We start from the raw sequence: 23,839 nt of genomic DNA, 5'->3' as shown, positions 1-23,839 counted from the left end.
CCTTACTCTCTGTCCCTCTCCGACTTGCACTCTGTCTCTATCAAAAATAGATAAAACATAACAAAATTTTTAAGAAGTCCTAAATACCATACTGGAATACAAAGTCCAGCGATGTTAAAAAAGGTAACCCATAACCAGTAAGTTGGGTTTATCACACGAATACAATGCTGGTTGCATATAAACCAGTGTAACTCACCACATTAAGAAATGGAAGGAGAAAATTCATTTGATCAGGTCAACAGAGGCAGAAAAAATGATCAAATTCAATATCCATTCATATTAAAAACTCTGAGTAAACGAAGAATACAAGGAAATTTCCTTTAGCTTGACAAAAGGTAACAACAACAACAACAACAACAACAACACCTATAGTAAACACGGCGAAATGCTACAAACAAGCCCTCTTAAGATTCAGAACTACAAACACCCCACACTGTAACCATCAGAAGTACATTATTCAGCCTGTCAAAGAAGGCTCCATTAAGCATCTCAGAGACTCAGTTTCGGATCCCAAAGTGAATGTGTGCTGCCATACATAACATGCTATTAACAGCCGTGCGTGGAGAGGAGATGCGTCAGACACATTCACTTCATTCCAGGCCAGGCTACAAATATGACTCACAGTCAAGTTCCTCCCTCTCTAAAAACTACAAAATCTAAAGGACAAAAATGAATGGCAATTTATTGGGGATGGACTTTAAGAGGGGAAGTACAAACAGCAGAAAGACTTGAGTATATTAAACATAGCATCTTCAGGGAATGAGTAGTTATCTATCAAATCACAATTCCAGAACACTTAAGCTCATTCCTTTAAGCTTTGAAACCTTGATCAGAACCACTGAGGGAGAGAACTTTCTCAAACGGGTTAGGCGATTTGCTCTTCTAGAAGATGCTGTGCCTAACTGACCCTTTCTTGAGGACTTGGGAGCACTCTATCAATTTCAGCAGGCTAGCCTATTACAACACTGATGCCTCTGGGGAACATCAAGAAGCGGGGGATTCTTCCACTAGCAGTACTCTCTTAAATGTTGTGCTTCTTGATGCTGGGTGAGAGAGCAGGGTATCCCAAAATTCTTCGATGATAAATTTCCTAGTGGAGCCCTTTCAATGGAATTGTGGGGACTCCTTCACCTTGAGTTGTAATGAGAAATGGTATATAACGAAGGACAAAATCATACCTGACCGGTACAATGGGTATATAAGGTAGGAACCTTTTCTAAATTCCTCCACCTAGCCCATGTAAACATCATAAACAGTATGATGAAAAAACTTTTGAGATCAGGATGGCTGAACGAAAAACACACCCACTCTTTAAGGAGCGGCTGGTCTTTAAGGATAAATGGAACATGTCTCAACATGCCAAATTACATGGTTTGTTTTTTTTTTTTCCCTCCTTGTGGGGGAGGAAATCACAAATATAAATCATGGCTTCCAAACACAGTATTTATCTTCTAAAAATAACTTATGAGTTGTGAAGAATTATATACTAAGATCATTCAGAAAATTAAGAATATACTTTTGCCTAGATTATGTTGTTTAAAGTATAATCCTAGCAAACTGCTATCACTATCAATAAACATACACTGAGGACAAGTAAGACACCAGGCCAAGAAGGGTCTAAAGCATGGTTTTTAAACCTCAAAAAGTTTATTCAACTGCAGAGATAAGGCATACTGTGAGCAAAACAAAAAAGATACCTGTCACAACATGAGTTTAGATAAGTGAAGTAGGAATTTAGTAGGATTTTGTAATTTAAGACATGGATAAAGTTCTGGCAGTTAGCAACGCTCCCCCCCCCACCCCCCCGCCATCATAACCAAAACAAATGGTGCAGTTATGAATTAATGTTTTGGTTTCTAAATGTAGGCCCTTGTATTTGGCTATGTGACCATTAGGAAGTCCCTTAGCTGCTCTGAGGCCTAATATTCTTATCTATGAAATGGTGTATTTCACTCTGCTCTGTTACAGGACTGTTAATAAAAAGCTCAAATAAGGCCGTAGTTCCTTCTATCCTGCAAAATGCCATATATTTTTGTTAGGGGGTTACTTTTGAAGTAATATTGCTTAAACAAAAAGCTAGCAAAGAGCAAACTACAAAAAAACGTAATCTACCCCATTTCAGGCAGGCGTAACAATTATTAGAGGTGGGATTATTAAGCTTGTTCTCACACACACGCAATTGTTACTTTTACAAAATCAGACCAGAGATTTTAGTTTGCCTCATTTTCTGTGTGCTCTCCAGTATCTACAAGCAAAATCATTTGCCACGTTTCTGATGTATTTTGCATCACACAAATATCACATGGACACCCCCGTTAATAACAGACAAGGGCAAGAGAACAAAATTCAGAGTACTGGGTACTTGACGCTTAAGGAAAAGGTGGGGTGGAGTAAGGTTGGGGGCAGAAGAGACAGCCGGATAGTGATTTCTCCAAGTGGGACGGTGAAGTATCCAGGCTATGCCCCAGACACACCAAACTCAAGATCAAGGGTGGAGTGAGGAATTTGCATCTTGAGTAATTCCACGGGAACTCCTGCACCCTTGCAACTTTGCAACTACAGTGCCCTGGGGTAGAAGACTAACTGCCTCAGTGGTGCTTTTACTTCATCGATTTAGGACTTTGCCCTTCACCCCAGTTCTCTCAAGGATCTCTGTACCCGCCCAGTGTGTGCAAGGTCTTTTTATTCTAGACCCATATTCCCAATGGCAGCGTGTAGGGGAGGTAAATCCAAGACGGACAGGCAAAGTTCAGGGAGGAATCCCCCCTAAAAAGAAACACCTGGTTTCTGGTCCCTGCCTCTGTCTCTTTGGACCCCTGAGGGAAGACATTCCTACATCTCAGGGATCAAACCTCCCCCTTGTGGGAGGGGGCTGGGTAGCCTGGTGACAAACCTGTCTGCCGGGGCTGTGGGAGGACAAACATTGTCCTTACACAAGCCCCCTGGATAAGAAACAGGGATTGAGGGGGGACTATGAATCAAAGAGATTTAACATGAAATAATTTCCCCTTACACGTGGTAGAACGTTTGTTTAAGTACTTCAAATACCAAATCTAATGCTCCACCTCATCCCTCCTCCTTACTTAATAATCCCTGCAGACACACCAGGAAGATACTGTTTAAAAACACAACACCAAAAAAAACTATTGAAATAAAAATGGTGTCCAGGCCTGAGTTTACCAACTGGCAGGCCTGCAGAGTGATTCTGCCCACAGGGAGGTTTTGTTTAGTCTGTAGAGAGTTGCTGTTGTTTTTAATTTGAGTTAGTTGCCAACCTAAAAAGAAAAACCACACAACCTGGGGTTTTTACACAAAAATCCACATTTCCAAATTCTCCTGAAGAAGTGCAAGGCTGTTAACAAGGTAATAAACTGGCAACACTTCGTGGTGGCTGTCTCCTTCAGATGGGCTCTCTACTGAAACCAGGGCCCTCTGCTGAGCCAGTCCCCCAGTCAGCGCTTGCCCCCTGGGGCCCTATGTATCATCAGCGTTCACGGCTCTTGGCCTCACGAGGGGACTAAAGACTAACCAGGCAAATTATGTAGTTCTTTAGGGTGACTTTCACAGCAGGGGCGGGGAAGGGGATCAGAACCAAACAAGAACGCTTGCTTTTTTTCTGTATTTCATCTAGAAATAAAGTGACCCTCAAACAAATTTTGGGAGGCATCTGGGTTGGACCAGGCCTGCGGAAGGTATACTCTTCCCTCCTACCTCTCCTACCCCTCACCTCCACACCCACACGAGGCAGAACAAGAAAGACAGAAAGGAAAGGCAATGGTCACCATCTTACAACCCCTGGTAACATCCTCACTGATGACTCTTCACCTATATACATCCCAGAGAGACTTGAAAGAAAAAGACAGGTCCCGGAACACACTATGTAAAGGAGGGCCACACGCATCCACAAAATTCTAGAATTCCCCAGTAAAGGACTAACAAGGCTGGGACCTAAAACATTAAGTTTGATGTTTGCAGGTAGGTTACCTTCCTACTGGAGTTTGTTCGACAAATGAGTGACTCTGATGCCTCAATTTTCTTACTAGGAATGTAGAACTACCTACCTGGAATGAAACCAGGAGATTTCTATCTCAAAAGTAGGTAATTACAGATAAGGTCTTTAGCTAATTCCCTGTTAAAATGTGTTAAAATCAGATGAGTGGTAATACCTTTTATACTTCAGCAACCTTCTGTGATATGCAAGTAAAATGTTAATAAAGTATTTATGGGTAGCATAAACCAAGGCTCAATTCTAGTAGGCAGGATCCAATGAGGAGCCAGGAGACTTGCCCTCAGGGAGGGTCAGCAGGTTGTGTATCCTGGTCAAGCCACTCTGCTTCTACCTCCATAATGGGGGGGGGGGACAGTACTAATGATCTCTCCCTTATCTACTTCATAAATCATTCGGAGTGCCTCAAGAACAGGTCATATTCATATCATCATTCATCTTACCTCACAAGGGGCTTCGATGCACTGAGATCTTTATAGGGACCTGGTAAATACGACTACCTGCTTCCTCTCTCCCCACAGGGCAAAGGGGAGGCGATGGAGGCGGTGAAAGCAGCTCAGATCAGTACCCACCTCTGTTCCGACGGATACTGGTTTTCAGGCATCATCTTTGGCATCTGCAGGGGCTGATGGGGTGGCCGGGGGACCGCAAAGGTTTGCTGCTGTGGTCCAGGTTCAGGAAGCGAATGAGGGGCGGGGGCGGGGCCCACACCTTGTACCGGGCCAGCTGCAGGGGCATGTGCAGAGGTGGGCAGAGTTGCCTGAGGTGGGGGAAATAGGGAGTTCTGATGGGTGGGTGACAGGGGGGTGGTGGGAGGGGTTAATGGCTTGAACCCAGAGGGAGGCTTCCTATCATAGGCACTGTAAACAGAAAAAGAGAAGGAACCGTTAAGCTGCAACGAAGCCATTAGCACGGTCACCAGATCCAGCAGAACAGCTAGGCTAGGTTGCAGTCCACGTTGCCAGGAAGTGACAGCATTAACATAGTTAAATTGCTGGCAGCCCCGAGGGAATATTTGTACCTCTGAAAAGTGACAAACACACTGCGTCACAGGGACTTGTTTAACACTTCTAGTGATTCTTCTCAAAGATAATTTTAGCCTCTGCTTCCGGTTTCCTTTTTCCCCCTTCTAACAGAATTCTCCATGTATGCGTGTGTAGGGATGGATGGGTGGGAGAGGGGAGAGTTTTTGCTCTGGGAGGTTTCTGGCCCACTCTCCCAAGTATTCCAGGGTTCCCAGGAACTAGTCAGAATCTCTGTTGCAGATAAATTTCTGCTGTAACATCACTTGAATTAACGACTCTTCTCCCCGTTTCAGGCAGATCTATGTTTATCTTCTAGAGCAAAGAATGATTTAAAATTAAAGCCTCATTCCTGGGGCCTGGATATTCCTAAGTAAAGGGCACAAGCCTCGGGACTTTTTCATATATTCTGATTTGAAGATTACTTCTTTGGTGCTTAAAGTTCACATTAACATATGATAGACATGAAGAAGTATATATTCCCTCCCTAGAAGCCACAGATCAAATATCCCAGTATTCAAGGTTCTTTCCCTTAGGAGGGCTCAGTACCCCATGAACTCAGTTCCCCCATGGAGCCAGTTTAGCAGTTTTGCTTTTTATGTGCAGCACAAAGGCCCCATTTGGACTGGCCTACACTAGGGGATTACGTCGCCATGAAAGACCAGGAACGCTACGCTGAGTGTCTGCTGAATAGTACTTGAAACAGTCGGCCCGACGGCTCCTTTCTGGCCAGCCTCGCTCTGGCTCCACTTACCAATAGCTGTAGAGGCACTTTTCTCCATAGTTAGCACCGAGAGCCTGCTCATGGCTACAGGACGACAGCTCACAGGAGGGGCTGTGCAGCTCCCGTTTGATCTTGGTTGGAGGTGGGGCATGAAGCACCACTGCAATCAGAAGAGGGGCGAGGGGGGAACGGAGAGAGGACAGCCGATTAACAGGGAGCACGATGCTTCCTTCTGCAAACCCTGGAACTGGCTGATTGTTCTTGGGAGTCAGGTCAAGTCTCATGCCAGAGAAAGCCAAACACTTAAACACAGAGCCTTCCATCTAAAACCAATGAAAAGTTCTGTAAAGTCACAATTCAACATCATTTTGAAGAGCCATGTCTTTCCCCCCAATTTCTTTGGTGTTGGGTCTGCTTCCCAGAGGCTTTGAAATCCTTAAAAGTTCCTGCAGGTGACGGTTCGTCAAGAAAAATGCAGGTGTGAGAGAATACCAAGAGTTGCAGACAGGAAGAATTTTGTTTCCAAAAAGGGCAAAAGAGCCAAAAATACATCGGTGGACATTCCACATTAGCTTATCAGAGGCTTGAGACTGCCCTGGCAAACACATTTCTTACTCAGAGGCATATAAATTAAATATATGACTTTTTAAAAGTCCTTCCTAGAGTGGCTTTAAATATCAGCTCTGAGTAAGAAATACTCAACTTTTTTTTTTTAATTTTTTTTTCAACGTTTATTTATTTTTGGGACAGAGAGAGACAGAGCATGAACGGGGGAGGGGCGGAGAGAGAGGGAGACACAGAATCGGAAACAGGCTCCAGGCTCTGAGCCATCAGCCCAGAGCCCGACGCGGGGCTCGAACTCCCGGACCGCGAGATCGTGACCTGGCTGAAGTCGGACGCTTAACCGACTGCGCCACCCAGGCGCCCCAAGAAATACTCAACTTTAAGGGCATTTCAAAAAATTTAAAAGCAAAGGAAGACAACAATGGACTAAACCATGATCTAGGAAAGGCTAACCGCATAAGGACAAGTCCTGGAAACCTTCATGCTTTGTGCTCAGGTCTGCTCTGTGCCTTTCCTACCGACCAACCAGGAAGGGCAGCTTTCATAACCAATCCTTTGAGATAAGTGCCAATTACTTTTCCAAAACTGATGAAATGATACACAGAGCTCTTGCGTAATGTTTGGAAGTCAAGGGCATGTTCCATATGTGATTCTGAGAGGACAAATTGTTTCAAATCAAGATGACTTACATGGTGGCAAAATGAAACAAAGTAACACCAGGTTTTCCCTTTCTGTCTTATCTAGGAGCGAAGTCATTTTACAGAGGGCATTTTACCCAAGGTAGAAGGACAAAGTCTAAAAGACGCTACACCATGGGGGATGCCTTCTTCTACCGAGGAGTTAGAATCGCTGTTCTCTGTCCAGCTATCTTGAAGGGTGGGGGAGGAGTTAAGTTTTGTGCCGGCTACTCTCCAGTGTATCAAAGGTCTCATTAGATAGCTAACCACAGTCAGTGCCCTGGTGACCCACTTAAATTTCTGTATGACTCAGGGCTTACTCCTAATATACTTTCAGGTGTTTGGTTAATTCTTAGTGATTATATTAGGCAGAATGAGCGTAGTGAGCATCTGTTTTCTTCTGCTAAGACTGAACAATCTTCTGGCCAACTGATTTCTCAGGTGCCTTCTCCAACCCCAAATTTGGGTCTCAGAAGTAAGCAAATGAGACAGATGACTATCACAGATGATAAATTTATAAAGCAAAGTCCTGCCAATGACTGACTGGAAAGGATAGGTTTTTATCTTTCCTTTCCTACATAATGCCAACTGCTTTTCCTAAATACATGAAATAGGCTCGGAACTGTAAGATTATATTTAGAAGTCATAAGAGTCTCATGATTTTTTGATGGTGACATCATGGCAGCTACCCTTCAATTGTTATCAAATGTTTTTGGACATTTTAGACAGAAAATGACTAAGCGTATTGTTGTTAGAATGTTGTTAGTAAATGAAAAGGGAGAGTCAGACAACTTGACATAGAAAGCACTTCTTCCGGGGGCCTGGGTGGCTCAGTCGGTTAAGTGTCTCTTGATTTCAGCTTAGGTCATGATCTGGTTCATGAGTTTGAGCCCTGTGTTAAGCTCCACACTGACAGCACGGAGCCTGCTCGGGATTCTCTCTCTCCCTTTCTCATTGGCCCTCCCACCCGCACACTCTCTCAAAATAAATAAACATTAAAAAAAAGAGAAAAGACTATGTTAAAAAAAAAACAACAACAAAGCACTTCTCCAATGCAGTGCATATTCCGGTGGTTCTCAGCACTGTCCCTTTGTCATTCGTCACCTTTCCTCTCATAAAGTTTTGGAAAAGTAATAAGGAAAGGTGTTGATACCCCAGTGTAAACAAAAGTTACATGTCCTTGAAACGTCTACTTTTCTTTATCTAAAGAAAATCATTTATAATCACTATTTTACCTACGTTTAGAAAGTAAGCAATTATGGTATCACTCAATTTTCCTATTTAAGCTTTTGGAAATGTCTTGACATTTTCACAATGTTATTTAAAAAGTTACCAGATCTGCTGACAAGACTAACACCAGAGGATAAACCAGAGTTGTCCACAAAGAAAAACTTTATAATGGCTTCAGGAACCATATATACCCATTTTAAAAGAGAATCTAAACTGCCAGCTAGGTCTAATGTCTTGATTTCTTCAAATCCAGTGTGTATCGTATCATTTTGCCTGCAAAATATAGGATACTTTTTACTACCCTCAAATTGTCTTCTACCTGAAATCTTATGTTCTCTACACAAAGGCGGAGTTCAAGAAATATTTGATGAGTGCTCTGGTCTGAATGTTTGTGTTCCGCCCTCCCCCAAGTTCCTATGTTGAAATCCTAATCCCCAATGTGGTGGTATTAGGAAGAGGGCTTTGGGGAGATGATTAGGTCAAGAGGGCAGAGCCATGTGAGGACAAAACGAGAAGAGAGCCTTCACCCCACCATGCCGGCACCCTGATCTCAAACTTCCTGCCTCCAGAACTTGAGAAATAAATTTATGTTGTTTATGTTACCCTGTCCGTGGTGTTTCATTACAGCGGCCTGAATGGACTAAGACATTGAGCGACTGAATGGATTATGTTTCCAATGAATTCTTAACCTTGAAGTCTGGGACTCCATTTCCCCTACAAGGCAAAGCAGTGTTAGTCATAAATATTTTTTCCCCAGGAATGAACCATTCGAAAGAGAGAAAAGAATGTGGAACACGGCCAGAGTGAGATTTAAAGTTTCTCAGATCCCTGACAAGAAAATCATTAGGGGCCGTTGGAGTGGTAAGGAAGAAGGCTCAGCTCTCTACAGGGACCAGGGGATGTGTGAAGGAACCTAATTATGGCATGCATTAGTCAGAGATAGTGGTGTATTTAAAGCAGGAACTTAGAAGCCCAAGCAATGCTCCTTGCTTTCAGTCTGTTCCCTCCTTTGTAAAATGAGATATGTGATGCTGCCTTGAGAAATAAAATGGCACAGCACCTTGCAGATGGTGCAATGATGTTGTGTATTAATACACTGTGCTTTCAAAAATAGAGTATTTAACTTCGCACAGGCAACTTACTAAACGATGACAGAGACCCAGGACTACAAAGCATGGTAATGAATTGGAATTTAAAAAGATCATGAACTCCTGAGGAAACTGGAAAAGAAATGCCAAAAATGTTGAGTATGTAAGTTGATAAACATTTTCTACAATTAAAAACTCTGAGTTTAAGCTCAGAGTTATAGAAGATGGGCCTATAAAGCCAATGGTGCCCTGACAAATATTCCTGGTGAGTATGGAACATATTCATTGTTGTAAATATTTCATTATTCATTCATTCATTCATTCATTCGTTCAATCATCCATTCATCCATTCATCCATTCACTGAGCATATTCTATGGGTCAAGCATCCTGGAGATGCTGAGGACAGGACGGTATGCCCAACAAACATGGCCCTTTCTTCATGGCATGTACAATTTTGTGAGGAATCTGACTTTTAGCATCATCTCATAGATGCGTGTATAGTTAGACCTCACAGGGCCTCACAGTTCACTTCATTCAGGCCCCTACATTTATAAGGACACTGAGACCCAAAGGAATTACAGTAATTGTTCAAGGTCTTGGAGCTTCTGCTATTAGAGAAGAGAGGAAGCCAGAGCTTCTGTCATTTCGGTAATCTACTGCACTGACAGAAATGGGAGACATTTCACTCCTCCACTTTGTACATTAAAAATAGAGTACATAAACCTTTTTTCAACAAAAACAAAAATATCACATTACACCTGGTTGAAAGAAAGTATTCTAGAACAAAGAAAAAAATGAATAAGAACAAACCTCTGGAAAAGAACAAGGTAGACAGATCAAGACAGAGGCAGCCACATAGACTCCTTAGGATTTACTTTGCACCGAACTGCTCCTACATACATTATTTTATTCGATCTTCCCAACCCAGTGAGAAAGCTACTTCCAGTGTCCCCTCTTTATAGATGAGAAAACCCAGACTCAAAAGGGTAAGTAATCTGTCACAGTCTCGTAGCTGTAAGTGGTCAGGATTCCTACCTAAACACTGCTTAGTGTTCTACCACATTGCCTCCTAGAGGAAATCTGAGAGAAAAAGACTAAATCAAAAAGGAATTAAAAGGAATAGGGAAAGAGATGGAGAAGAAAGACAACACCAGAGAAGAGAGTGGAAGAATACTTTCTGCCAACTCTCAGGGTCTGTATCCTCATGTTTTCTCTGCATTCTTCAGCTGGAGGGACACCTGATAACACCTGCATCCACTCGACTCACACCTTCCCTCTCCCTAGGCCACTAAAATGCCCAGAATCCCTCCCTCACTCCTACTGGCAACCAACATTTCTTGACTCCAGTAGCCTTTACTTATTATCAGTCCTTGCCTCCCACTCTACCTAAAAGATCTCATTCTCCCTTCTATATTCCAGTTGGCCAATATCTTCTGCTTATTTAGACAACTGCAGGAACTTTGGAGACCTGGTATCTTCCACAGTCAGTCACTGACTGGCCAGATAACACATTGCTACCATGGATACCATTTCTCTCCCCAAATGTCTTGTCCCTCCTGCAACTGACTCTAGACAATGCCCTCTCAATGCCACGTGTGAGGCAAGAACACTTTGGACTATCTGTACTCCTACTGGAGTATAAGAACTCTGTTAAGGATCCATGCACAAATATATATGGAATACTTATATATCCCATATAAATATGGGATTTATACCTCTGCTTGTCAGGGGTAGGAAAGACAAGGACGGCTATCTGATTAGATTTAAGCCCACATCTGTGGATATGCACCATAAAATACAGTGTATTGCTTTGTAGACCAGCATAACACCATTTTAAATTTAGATATTATAGTTCACAAACCAATCAACTTAACTTATTAGAAAACTCCTTGGGACATTTTTCTGACACAGTGATCAAAAATCAGGCCTGATCCTGGGGCACCTGAGTGGCTCAGTCGGTTAAGCATCTGACTTCAGCTCAGGTCATGATCTTGGAGTTCATGAGTTCCTGCCCCACATCGGGCTCTGTGCTGAGAGCTCAGAGCCTGGATGGAGCTTGCTTTGGTTTCTGTGTCTCCCTTTCTCTCTTCCCCTCCCCCATTCTTTCTCTCTGTCTGTCAAAAATAAACAAACATTAAAAAAATTTTTTAAAAAAAATCTGGCCTGATCCTAGCCAATGCAATAAGTCAAGAAAAATAAATAAAAGGCAAAAGGATTAGAAAGGAAAAATATAACTGTCATTATTCACAGATGGCCTAATTGGGTATGTAGAAAATATAAAAGTATCCACAAAATAGAAGAATCAATAGGCTAATTTATGAAGATGATTGGCAACAAGGCTAATGTGAAAAAGAACTATTTCTGTAGACCTATGAAATCTAAAAAGTAAATTTATAATAGCAACAAATAACATCAAATACCTGGGAACACATCTAATAAAAGACATGTAGGATGCCTCAGCTGAAAACTACAAAACCCAAGAAAATCACAGAATTCTCCATAAATGGAGGACTATATCATGTTCATGGGTTGGAAAGCATAATATTATAGAGATATCAATTCTTCCCAAATTTATCTATAGGCTCAATGTAACCCCAAACTAAACCTCAGCACTACCCAGAAATGAGAATAAAGAAATTACAACTACATGGACAACATGGAATCTCACAAATATGTTGAGTGAGAGCCAGACACAAAAGATTTAGGCACCATTCAAAAGGAGATAGAACCAATACACGGTGTTTAAAATCAGGATCGAGGTTACTCTGAGGGTAGTGCCTATTCAGGGGCCACAAGGGGTCTTGTATTCTGAGAAGCTTTCTGGGTCCTGATCCAAATGCTTGTACAGCTTGTCAAACTGTACTCTTACGATTGCTCTACATTATTTCAAGTCTGTTTCTTTTTTTTAATTAAGTATTAGAATTTTAATACCAGGATTGTTCACATACAGTGTTATTTTAGGAAAAATATGGAACGCTTCATGAGCTTGTGTGTCATCCTTGCACAGGGGCTGTGCTGATCTTCTCTGTATCGTTCCAAGTTTAGTATGTGTGTTGAAGTGAGACCAAATTCCTCATTTTTAAAGAGAGCAGCCCTGTTAAACAGCATCGTTGAGTTAATACTTATGAAGATTTCTCAAATTTTAAAAAATCTTTATTCTGTGAGGGTAGAGAAGCAGTCTTCCAAAGAAATAGCCCAATTGTTTTAAAATAGAAAAAAATAGACAAACTGGCCCATTCAAGAGAAATAATAATTCCCTCTGCTGACAAAATCTGTTTCCTGCCCACAAGTACAGGCTTGTGGACTCTGTCCAAGGGAGCTACCCCATGCCAGTGCTGGCAGTGAACTTCACTATTACAGCACATACGATCAAAACAAAGGAAAACACTTTTGTTGAATGTTATGATGAACGACAGTTTGATTCAAAATGAATTTCTTTTTTTAAGAAAGACAAAACCCACCTCGTCTAATAAGCCTTTCCTCTAGTGTTTCATAATCATCCAAGTTTCAATTTGCCACTGACTTTGTTGTGAATACATGTAACATTTAGGTAGCTGCTGAGTGTTAAAGAAATTGCCAATCAGTTACACTGCAGTCTGGGTGGGGTGGGGCGAAGACTAGTTGTTTCTCCTGCTTCACACATAGGCTTTGCCTACCTTCCCCTGGTAATCGTCATTCAGGTTTTGCTTTGGGGTTTTCCTCCTCCCTTCTTCAGTTTCAATACCTTCATCTGGGGCAGACTAATCTTTCCCAAATCAGCTGTGCAGGCCTGCCCTTGGGGGAGGACCTTATTTGGTCACACTCGACAGCCACGATCTTCTTACTTCACATGGAAAGTTGTGTCTCATGACGGAAGTTGACCAGAATACCAACACCTGCCTCCAAATGGCATGTCCACGAGGCTGTGTCTGAGGTGGCTCGCCTGTCTCTCGAGCCTCTCAGAGCCCTTCTGAACAAACGTGACGTGGAATATAGTCGTGGTCAGAGACTTCTCGAGATTCCAGAGTCGTAATCCTAAAGTGAAGGTCTATTCTTAAGCTTACTACTCTCTTTGCCGCTGGATTTAGGTCACTGTTCCTCACTTAGACCACTACCATCCCACTTCACTTCCCTCCAGAGAAAGGAAATATGTACTGTTTAGTTCAAGAATGGGGGCGGGGGGGTGGAGAGAGCCCAAGACATCTGCCCATACTGTTCTTCGGTTACGGCAGTGAGTGGAGCATGAGGAAAGAAGGCAGAGGGAAAGACCATCAAGCAGGACATGTGAGTATGAAAAGGACACTGGTCAAATAGAACCAAAGAAGCCACCCAGAAAGAGCAAGTGTGATCTCTTCTCTTCTCATTTACCCTCTACTTGTCAGAGTACCCTACTGGCAAAGACCAGAGGGCTTTAAGTCACCAGATGTAGTGTCCCTTGGGACCTCTGGTTTGAACAGCACAACAAAGCCAACAGGCCTACTTTCCAATATACCGTTGCCTTTCCTTAGCTCTCGCCTTTTCTGGACAAATTTTGAGACAAAGCGCAAATAGCTAGTTCTAAGAAAAAAAGATTAGATACAATTAGGCTTAGTTTTTATATTCTACCATATTACCAGAAGAGGTCAGAAAGAGGTCTTTATTTTAGGGCTGAGTAGATTAAAAATTCATTTCAAGCATAAAATATATTCCTAATGTCTCAATATTCTTTGTGATTGCTATCGCAGTCCTGGTGAATGACAAGGACAGGAGATAATACCCTGTTCTGGGAACCGAGAAGGTTTAAGGCAGATAAAGTAAGTGGATAAGTTCTGGCACTTCAAAAGAGCATCTGGAAAAGGAGATGCCTTTTGGATTTCCAAACCAAATAAGAAACATACTCAAACCCATTGTAATAGTTAACGTTAATTTTGCCCAGCAACGGTTTCCAAAAATAAAAATTTGAAATGTTATCAAATGCAGTTAGGGGGCACAAGATCCAAAAGCAGAATTGGAAGAGGTATGAGAGAATGTGCTGTTTTCTTTCATATCTAACACAGCTAACCTTGGTAAGCATAAATTTAAAAACTGAATATAGTGAAAAATCATCCATAAATAGTAAAGTCAACTATTTAGTAAGCTGTGCTAAAAAATTTCAATGATTCCCTCCAAAGCCCTCTCCTCAAACACGCACAAACTATCTCTGACCCAAGTATCTCCATCTGACTTGCTCTGTTCTTTTACCAGTATTTTAAAGTCAACGCATGGGGCGCCTGGGTGGCGCAGTCAGTTAAGCGTCCGACTTCAGCTCAGGTCACGATCTTGCGGTCCGTGAGTTCGAGCCCCGCGTCAGGCTCTGGGCTGATGGCTCAGAGCCTGGAGCCTGTTTCCGATTCTGTGTCTCCCTCTCTCTCTGCCCCTCCCCCATTCATGCTCTGTCTCTCTCTGTCCCAAAAATAAATAAACGTTGAAAAAAAAATTTTAAAGTCAACACAATAACATGGATATAAGAGTGAGAGAATCAGCACCCTATAGGACATTTCTGTGCCTCAGGCCAGCATTTCTATATGTTTGCATTTCTACATATCCTTTAAATGCACCCCCAAAAGTCAACAGCTAAAAAACAACTGTCTAGGGCCCTTCAAAAAAGGGTCAATGTTACGGGGGAAAAAGGGATAGACTGTTGTAAAGAAGATAAAAAAGACATAACAGTAAATACAATATATGATTCTTACTTGAATCCGAGAACAAAGCCAATGATAGTGTCAGCTAGAAAAGACATTTAAGGGACAACTGGGGAATTCTGAATATTACTGAATAAAAGTTAATTTTCTTAGGTATGTAGAATATCGTTAATCTTTGAAGATGTACACTAAAGTATTTGGGGGTGAAATATTATGTCTACAACTTGCTTTTGAATGGTTCAGAAAGAAAAAAAAATCTATGCACAGAGAAATGAAGCAAATACAGGAATATGTTTTAAAAATCAATCAATAAGACAGATATTATACCCCGTCTCCTCTGAGATACTCAGAGGAAAAAAAACGCCTTTCTTATGGTTGACTAACAGGTCAAAAGTAGATGTGCTAAGAACTTCAAAACCATGCATTCACACATGAAGAAAGCTACCCTGGGCCCATTACCAAATTGGAAGGATACTATCCCGTTTATCCCTGACCATGTTTGGGTGATGCAGCCCAGGGAATCTAAAATTACACAAAGACAAATGTTGGTTACATTCTAACATCTAAGCCAGTAGTTCTCAAATACTTTTTTTGGCCTTGGTCTACTCAGGAGAAGACAACACCCAAGAGAGGGTAAAATGAAAAGTGCCACTGCTGTCATCATGACTATGGTCCATGGCCACCTCTACCACTGCCTGCGTAAAAAGACAGTAATTACACAAGTACAAAATATCAAAAAAAGTAAAATCTATCAGTAATTCCACATACACATTAATACATACATAATGGGAACTAAAACATATGCCCAACTCAAGACCACAAAGCATTCTTACTCCTTGTAAACACATGTAAATACATACGCACAACAGGTTTAGAACATTACCAGAACAGGTGGACAACTCCTTAGATTTTATCCCTAGAGTCCTCAAGAGGACACAATGTAGTCACCACCAATCTGTGAAGGTTGGGAGAATGAAAAAGAATTAAAGTTCTCTTCCTTGAGGTTCCTTCATTCTCTTCCCTTCTAAGCAGCTAATTTGGCTCCTTCTGTCCATAAAGGGTGGGCAGGGCCAGGAGAAGCAGCTTGAAATGGGCAGCCTTGGCCTTTGGTGCTCTGAGCCTTAGAGAGAAAAGGCACAAGAGTTTCTGGAGGCTCCAACTGGTCTAACTTAGCCTACCAGGCTAGATCAAAAAGGTATGTGGACTAAAGACCCAAGTTGTATTTTAAAAGTATGTTGGCTTAGAGAATTCCCCCGTGCATTTATGTTTTGGGAATCAAGGATGGCAGTAGGACTCTGCTGTGGAATCAAAGCTCTCTATATAACTCATGGGAAATATGACAAACATCTGGTGCAGCCAACATCTAGGTCAGCATACACATGCACGGACTAAGATTTCAGGACAGACTCATTCTGCAGTCCCAAACTGTAAGAATGGCTGCATTTGTCCTCAGCAAAATCCCACATTAAGAAAGCAAGGCTTCCTCTCCGGGATTGAATGTGGTATCAGTAGGTACAGGGAAAGTTCTCTTCAGGATTAGCACAGTGGCAGTATTCAGGGTTTCAGATTGGTGATTAATCATGGTGGTGGTTACGGTGTTGATTACTCCAGGTTATATTTTCCTACTTGTCAAGTTGCTTGTTGGGGACCAAAGGACTGAGTATCATCACCCTGGTGGTCTATTTCTGGGCCCCAAGGTAGAGAACCAACCATGAGGTAGCAGAATTCATCAATTAGCAATTGTAGAAGCCCTTCTTATATGACCAATATTATCGTCTGTACGATAAATAACGCAAGAGCCAAATTAGGATCTGATAAAGCTAGTTCCCGGAACATCTGGCTTCAGGAATCAGATTTCTTCTATGCAGTGGGGAAAACGTACAGTCAGCAAAAGAGAGGCTTCAGGAATTGGGTGTGTGGACAACAAACAAAAAACCCACTCTATTTTTTCATGATTTAGAGCTAAAAACTTGGGGTAACACAATAAGCCGAAGGAAAAAAAAAAGACTTTGACCTTACTATCATGACATGAATTATGGAAAAGGCAGATCCAAAAAGTAGGGCTAGGGTTACACTGCTATTTGAAAAGGGCTAACCTAAGAGTGAGATTCAAGTCTTATGACCCTGCATGAACATGGCTGGGGAATACTAGAGTGAAACAACAACAAAACAACAAACCCCAAAAATGACGACAAAACAAAACAAAACCCCAAACAAACAAACAAAAAAACCCTGGAGCCAGGCCTTGCTCAAGGAAAAGGGTGAGGGAAGAAGATACCTTTCTTTGCTCATCAGAGTGGATGAGGTTGTATCAAATATTTGGAAATTCAAGAGCTGGAAACTTTTTGGGGATGCAAGCTTAGGAATCCCATTGGTTGAGCTCTTATTAAAGATGATAGGTACTTACTTGAAAGACAGGGTGGAGATTTGGTCTCTGGAGAACTCACTCCCAATTCACAAACGGGGTGGCAGACAAGCAGGGTTAGCGGGGACATCAAAAGATTACTTCAGAATTCTGAAAATGGAAACCCAGAGGCCTTGCATACAAGAGTTAGAAATTAAAGGGAGGAAAAGGAGCTTAGAAAAGAACTGGCCCAACTTTGAAAATGTATAAATAGCTCGAGTGGAGAGTGGTATCTGAAATATCTCTAAGTGGCCACCTGCAAAGGCAGTAGAATTCCTCCCAGGGTACAGGAATTAGAGTTATTGATAGAACTTCTTCCACCTGGGTTTCAAATCAGACAACAGAATTGACACCACGAGGCAGTTAAAACCACGAAGCCAGGCTGTGTAAGCCCCTCTTCCATTTTCTGTTTACCTTGGAGATCCCTAAATCTCTAGGGACTGGAGCGGACGGCAACATGGGTCTAGGCCGTGCCATGGATACACGTGGAGCTCGCAGAACATTGCTTTCTCTGGGGAAAGGCTGGCTGTACACAGGATTGGCATCGGATCAGTGACAGGATGCTGCAGTGCTCACACTGGCTCTGGAAAGCGAAGGGTTTCTAAATTTTGTTTTGTATAGGGCCGGCGTTATGGCATTTTATGCCCTCACGACTCCCTGGAATGTGGAAGGTATGATGCGAGACAGATTCAACTACAGAGAAATCTAGTTCCAAGGATCCTGAACCACATCTGCAGTTCCAGCTCAAGGGGCCCCCCAGCCTGTAGCTTCTGTTAGACCCTCACACAAAGCCCTTCTGGCTAGGGTAAAAGCAGGAAAAGACAAAAAAAAAAAAAAAAAAAGAAGAAGAAGAAGAAGAAGAAGAGAAAAAAAACCACGGTGGTTTTACACTTACAAGAGGTTTTAAGTTTCTCTGTAGGAAAGGGGGATTGACTTGACAGGGATTATGCTTCACAGGAAAGGGCTTTATTGGGGTGTTTTCTACTGTTGGGATCATATTATTTGAACTATAATGTTTATATCATCTAGTGACTTCATATAACGGGGAGAGGAAGGGGGTGGTTTGGAGGTTTGCCTCTGCTAGGCTCAGCTCAACGATTACAACATCCCGCAAATAAATGGCCTCCCTCCCCTCCCCCTTCTTCCACGGTCTCTTCCAGCAATGGCAGCAGCTGGCTGGCAGAACTAGCACATGGTATCTCAGAATCAAATCACCAACCGAAATACTACTCGCCCTAAGATGAAAAACTAAATTTCGCCCACGAAAGTCAGTTTGGGAGGTCACTGTGTAACGTACCACTGTATTACCTCTCAGGCCGACCACTCAGAATATGGGGGCGGGAGGCACCCTAGCCTCCAGGCGGGGCTCAAGGCTTCCCCTGCCTCTTTACTCCCCCTCCAGAGAGGAGAAAATGTGATCCAAGTCAAGGATGACACCCAAGTTCTATAGGAGAGACAGCGAGGGGGACAGCTTTGGCTCAGAAGAGCAGAAGTGATCCTCAGAGCTATTTGTGTCTTCTCTTGCAAGGGGCTGGAAGCTACTCTCCACCGGCAAAGGCTGAGTGGGCCCCGGGAAGAGCTCAGGTCGATAACGGCCTGTTATAGGCTTAGGAGCAAGAGTCCTCACGGCTGACCTGTGGTCCTGAGGAGAGTTTGCCAGGGTAAAAAGTTGGCTTGTCATGTCTTTCTCTGGTCATCTAGGAGGACCAGTTGCTAAACGGAACTTGGGATACTGATCTTGTCCTTTCTTTACCTCTGTCAGTATAACCATAACGACACAGGTGATTTTTAAAGGTTTCTATTCTAAATCTGGCTGAAACACAAGGAAATCGATTCTGTATATGAATCCTCCTTAAAAGAAGTGGTGGTGTTAGGAGGAGGAACCCACTTTGGAGGTAGGTACTGAATCAGGAATGTCCTGATTCACAGATGGGAAACTGTGGGTAAGAACAAGTGTCTACCACGGAACAGCTCCCTCTTGTCCTCAGCACAAAATTGCAAATCTTCCGAATAGTCATTTCCAAACAGAAAACCTGCTATCAAAGAAGGAAGATAATTTAATGCCAACGGTAGCAGAGTTGTTGTTGTTGTTTTGACACAGATGAATTAGTTGCAGGTTTATTTCAGGGTCACACTCTCCATACCACAGTATTATTTTTGTAACAGCCTGGATCTGGGTAGTTCCTTCTCTTCAAAGGACGCATTTATCCCAACAATTTAGAATTGTTACTTTAGAATTTGAAAATGGAAACCCAGAGGCCTTGAATAGAAGAGTTAGAAATTAGACAACAAGGAGATTCGAAAAGAACTGGCCCAACTTTGAAGGAGGGCTTGTGTATTAACAGATATGAGGCTCTTTCACAGAACGAATATATCTAATTGCATAAATGTGTCACATCCCCAAATTTGTGGGCCGTGGAGAAACCAAAGCATCTGACAGTCAAGTAAAAGGCTTATGCGAGTGTACAGAGCTGACTCAGAGGAGAGTCAGGATAAAAATAAGCGGTTCTTCTGGCTTTAAATGCACCACCCCGTTACAACTACCACGGGGTGGGGCTTTTTTAGACCCACAGCCTGGAGAACTGGCTTCCACCTGGGGCACTTGGTTACTTTCAAGCTTAAGAGACCAGCAGGAAGGAGCACCTGGGTGGCTCAGTCGGTTGGGCCTCTAACTCTTGATTTCAGCTCGGGTCATGATCCCAGGGTCGTGGGAGCGAGCCCTGCATTGGGGCTCCGTGCTGAGTGTGGAGCCTGCTTAAGATTCTCTTCCTCCCTCCCTCAGTCCCTCTCCCCCACTCAAGCTCTCTCTTTCTCAAATTAAAAAACAAAAAACAGAACACAGACAGAGGGTAGTAGGATAAAAAGGTAGCTGACTGGCCTCCTTGCCCCAAAAGGAAAATTTGAACATTGTTCTTATTAATTCCTTTCCTGGGGCAGCTGTTCAAAGAATTTTAATATTCGACTTTTGCCCGTATGACAGACAACTTATTTATTTACTTTTCATTTGCGAGAAATAGGTCTAAAGAGAGCCTTTGTGGGGTGCCCGGGTGGCTCAGTTGGTTACGCATCCTACTCTTGATATGAGATCAGGTCCCAATCTCCAGGTGGTGAGTTCAAGCCCCATATTGGGCTCCACACTGGGTGTGGAACCTACTTAAATAAGTAAATGAAAATACTTAAAAAATTTTTTTAAGTAAATAAATACTGAGAGCCTTTGCAGCAGAGATGACAGGATGGCTTCCTCTACTGTGGGCCTTATGTCAATGACAGCAGATTTTACCACGGAGAGCTGCTCATCGGGCAACACACCAGCAAGAAAAGGGGAAACGGCATTTTTCCTGAATGGTGAAAAAAATGCAAAACTAAACCTTCTTCAACATCCCTCTTATAATTTATTCCCAATTTACATGATTCTTCTCTAAGCCGGCATTAAAGAAAAGTGCTAATAATACTTTTATTATCATTAAAAAGTCTTTTAAGTGGGACTTAGGCACTGTGGACAATTTCATCTTTGACTTCAAACTTAAAATCTGACAGGAGAAAATTCCAACTCTAGAGAAATTAGGAAATCAGCTTCTCCGAGAACTGTTCTATCTATGGCCCTCCTCCTAAAAGCAGAAACTGGGCAAGTGCGTCAAGGGTGCCTACACTGTGACTTGTTCTCTAGCACATGCAGTTTTACTGGGAAACATAGCATTAGCTGCACAAAGTCTAAATGCAGCCTGGGAAGAGTTGGCTTGAGGATGCGTTTGAAGGAGGAATCAGAAAATGAGAAACTAGTCCTAACTAGTTTTTTTCCTATTTATCTCTGAGGTCATCCCAAGGACTCTCAGAACTGGGGTTTTGAGATCCTCTACTGCTCTAAGCGGTTAGAGGCTGGTGTTGGGGGCTGTTGAAAGACGCGAGTGGGAAGGGTTCATAACAGAGAGCGGGCTGGTGTGCAAAATGCATTCACCAAGTAGTGGCTGTGTGCAGTGCTCAGTGTTATGGCTCCAGCAGTTATAAAGAAACATAGCACAGGGATTCTCTGCTTTTGGAGACACTTAGAGCCTAAGAGAAATTGTTTCCTGTTTCAACAAGAATGTGAGTCGGGAAGCAGGGACTAAGTTTAATATTCATCAAAATACAGAAGACATTAAAACCCTATGCTGCTTTTTCCTTATTCCTCAAGAAAGATTCCTTGGAGAGGGAAAGGAATTGAGGGGCAGAAATCTTCTGACTTGAGTAGCCCTCGTCACTGTGATGTCATCACCACTAAATTATTCTCTATTAAGATTCAGATTTCAACACTTGGGGTAGGCACTCCAGGATCTGGTCTTTACTGTGGGCCTGCAGCCACGTAGAAGACACAGCCTCCTCGTCTATTCTACCTTTTCTATGGGGAAAGTATAAAGGACCCTCATTAAGTGCCCTTTCAGGCAGTCACAAAGCATTTCCAGGCACTCAGCTGAAAAGTGTTTATGTAAGCTGAAGTCCTCCTCAGCCCCTCCGGAGAAGCACAGATATCAGCATCCTCTTACACAGCTGATATCTAGGGTTACCTCCTGAGAGGTTTCAAAGTGTCTCACAAAAGAACAATCTGCCCAGGCCTGTTCTTTTTTTAATGGGGAAAGGAAGACATTCCTGCAGGCCCAATGTATAGTGAAGGAAATATTTCAGGGGAAGAAAAAAAAACACCACGTTAGAGCAAAACACAAATGCAACAGTCTCATCTCAGTGGTGAGGATGAGGGATAGGAACTCAGAAGAGCTCTTTAAAACCCTGAGGCAGCTGCACTGAATCATTACTACTAAGTTTTGGGTTGCTTTTTCACGGATTGTGCTTTTCATGCTTATCCGGTGGCCCTGGTTTAGCCCTTGTCCTGACCGCACGTGTCTGTGAGCTGTTGGCCAAGATGGTGGAGGATGTCTCAGGTGGGTGCAGCTGAGGCAAGCAGACCCCTAGAACCTGGCCTCACTTCAGGGGAGGAGGCCTCTCGGGTTTTGAGGTTGCACAGAGGCTGGGTTCTTTCTGGTACTTCCTGTGATGTTCATTTGAGGAGACAAGGCATTTGATGAGTGCCCAGCGGAAGGGTCACAGCCGGAGTGAAGCTCCCCCGTAGCTGAGTAACAGTCTGGGAAGGATCATTTTAAAATGACATGTATCCGACCACAGTGGCAAATGAAACAGGACAGAGAAGGCCAAGGAGTAGGGAAATTACAGCTTTGTCATTCCCAAGTCCAAATGTAAGCCTGAGCAGGAGACCTCTGCTGCGCTGTGGCAGGCAAACACCCGAGCTTCAGTCCCGGAGGCGAGGCTGGAGCTTGGAGGGGAAGAGCAGGCAGCAATCTTCACTGGGAGCTAAAGCCACAGCCCCACGGCAAGCAGGAGATAAAAGGGTAATATCCTTGGATCAAGTCTCAACACCTCTCTCTCCAGGGAAGCTAAACCACCCTCTCCTATTAGCACCCCCTTTAGACAGCTACAGAGACAAACAGAGACAAAGAGAGGCGGGCGGCCTCATTGGGCAGTAGCAGCCCTACCCCAGAAGCCCAGGCCGGCAGCCTGGCAGTGGCGGGGTTAAAGCCAGCACTTAAAAGAAAACTGGAACCCCATTAAGCCCGGGCTCATTAAGCCCAGGCTCGGAGAACAGGGAGCAGCGGGGAAGCCAAAGGAAACTAATTTTGGAGGTTCTCCAAGCTGCCAATCACAAGCATATTTCTAACAGTCCCAGTGTTGTTTGAGTTGGTTGTTTTTCCACAGGCTGCACAATAGGGTCTGGTTATTCATTGAAAAAGTCTGCAAGGGAGCCCCGCCCTCCATTCACAACCAATTTGGAATGCTCCATTCAGGCAAGAGGGGGACTCAGCAGCTCAGCTCGCTGGGGCAGACGGAACAGAGCCCAGCTGTCGCCACAGGGACGCTTGCTCGCCCAGTGCGCTGTGTTTATGTAAGAAATTCAGACACTGCAGGCGCCTGCCTGCTCTGCACCCTCCCGAAGATTCAGATGGCCAAGACCCTGGCTGAAATCTGAAATCTGCAAGGATGTGCAAGTCAGCTGTAAGGTCAGCAAGTGCCCTCTGGCAAAAGAAAACTATCCAGTGCTGCCCTGTTCAGAATCTGACTATAGCTACCAGCTGAGAGAAACAGACTTCACAGGTATTTCTCCTGCCTCCCGGGGGCAAGCTGGTTTGTATTAGAGGACAGCTCTCTATGGAACTCAGCCTTTCCAGACTCCCTGCTTTTCCATTCACTGCCAATAGCTACATCAGGAGCCACCTGGCATCCTCCCCAAGGGAGAGGGTCTCTGGAGACACTACTAGATTCTCTGGCTGCAGAGGGGGGAGGGTGCAAGCCACGTATTACGAACAGCTTCACAGTTCTTTTACTGGTTTCACATCGGGCTTGGAAGGTTTATAATCTGTGCGTGCTCACACACACACACACACACACACACCAACATACCATGCCCAAGAGACATCAAAAGGGAAGAGCATGAGTATCT

General features: G+C 43.3%; 1 protein-coding gene and 1 non-coding gene across 2 annotated transcripts in view; both read right to left on the bottom strand.

Annotated features, from left to right (window-relative positions):
- The window catches only part of ETV5 (ETS variant transcription factor 5), a 60,470-nt gene that overhangs the window by 26,326 nt on the left and 10,305 nt on the right, over positions 1-23,839 (bottom strand). The window contains exons 6-7 of the mRNA XM_003991824.5: positions 5,783-5,912; positions 4,579-4,866 (exon numbers count right to left, since the gene is read on the bottom strand). Coding sequence (XP_003991873.1) covers positions 4,579-4,866; positions 5,783-5,912 — 418 coding nt within the window. The remainder of the gene's footprint in view (positions 1-4,578; positions 4,867-5,782; positions 5,913-23,839) is intronic.
- LOC111556376 lies at positions 12,275-12,377 on the bottom strand. Its single transcript, XR_002735861.1, has one exon. It is a non-coding gene; the product is annotated as a U6 spliceosomal RNA (small nuclear RNA).

The sequence above is a fragment of the Felis catus genome, chromosome C2 (genome assembly GCF_018350175.1).
Source record: "Felis catus isolate Fca126 chromosome C2, F.catus_Fca126_mat1.0, whole genome shotgun sequence".
Classification (NCBI taxonomy): domain Eukaryota; kingdom Metazoa; phylum Chordata; class Mammalia; order Carnivora; family Felidae; genus Felis; species Felis catus.
This window is presented reverse-complemented; position numbering and strand designations above follow the sequence as displayed.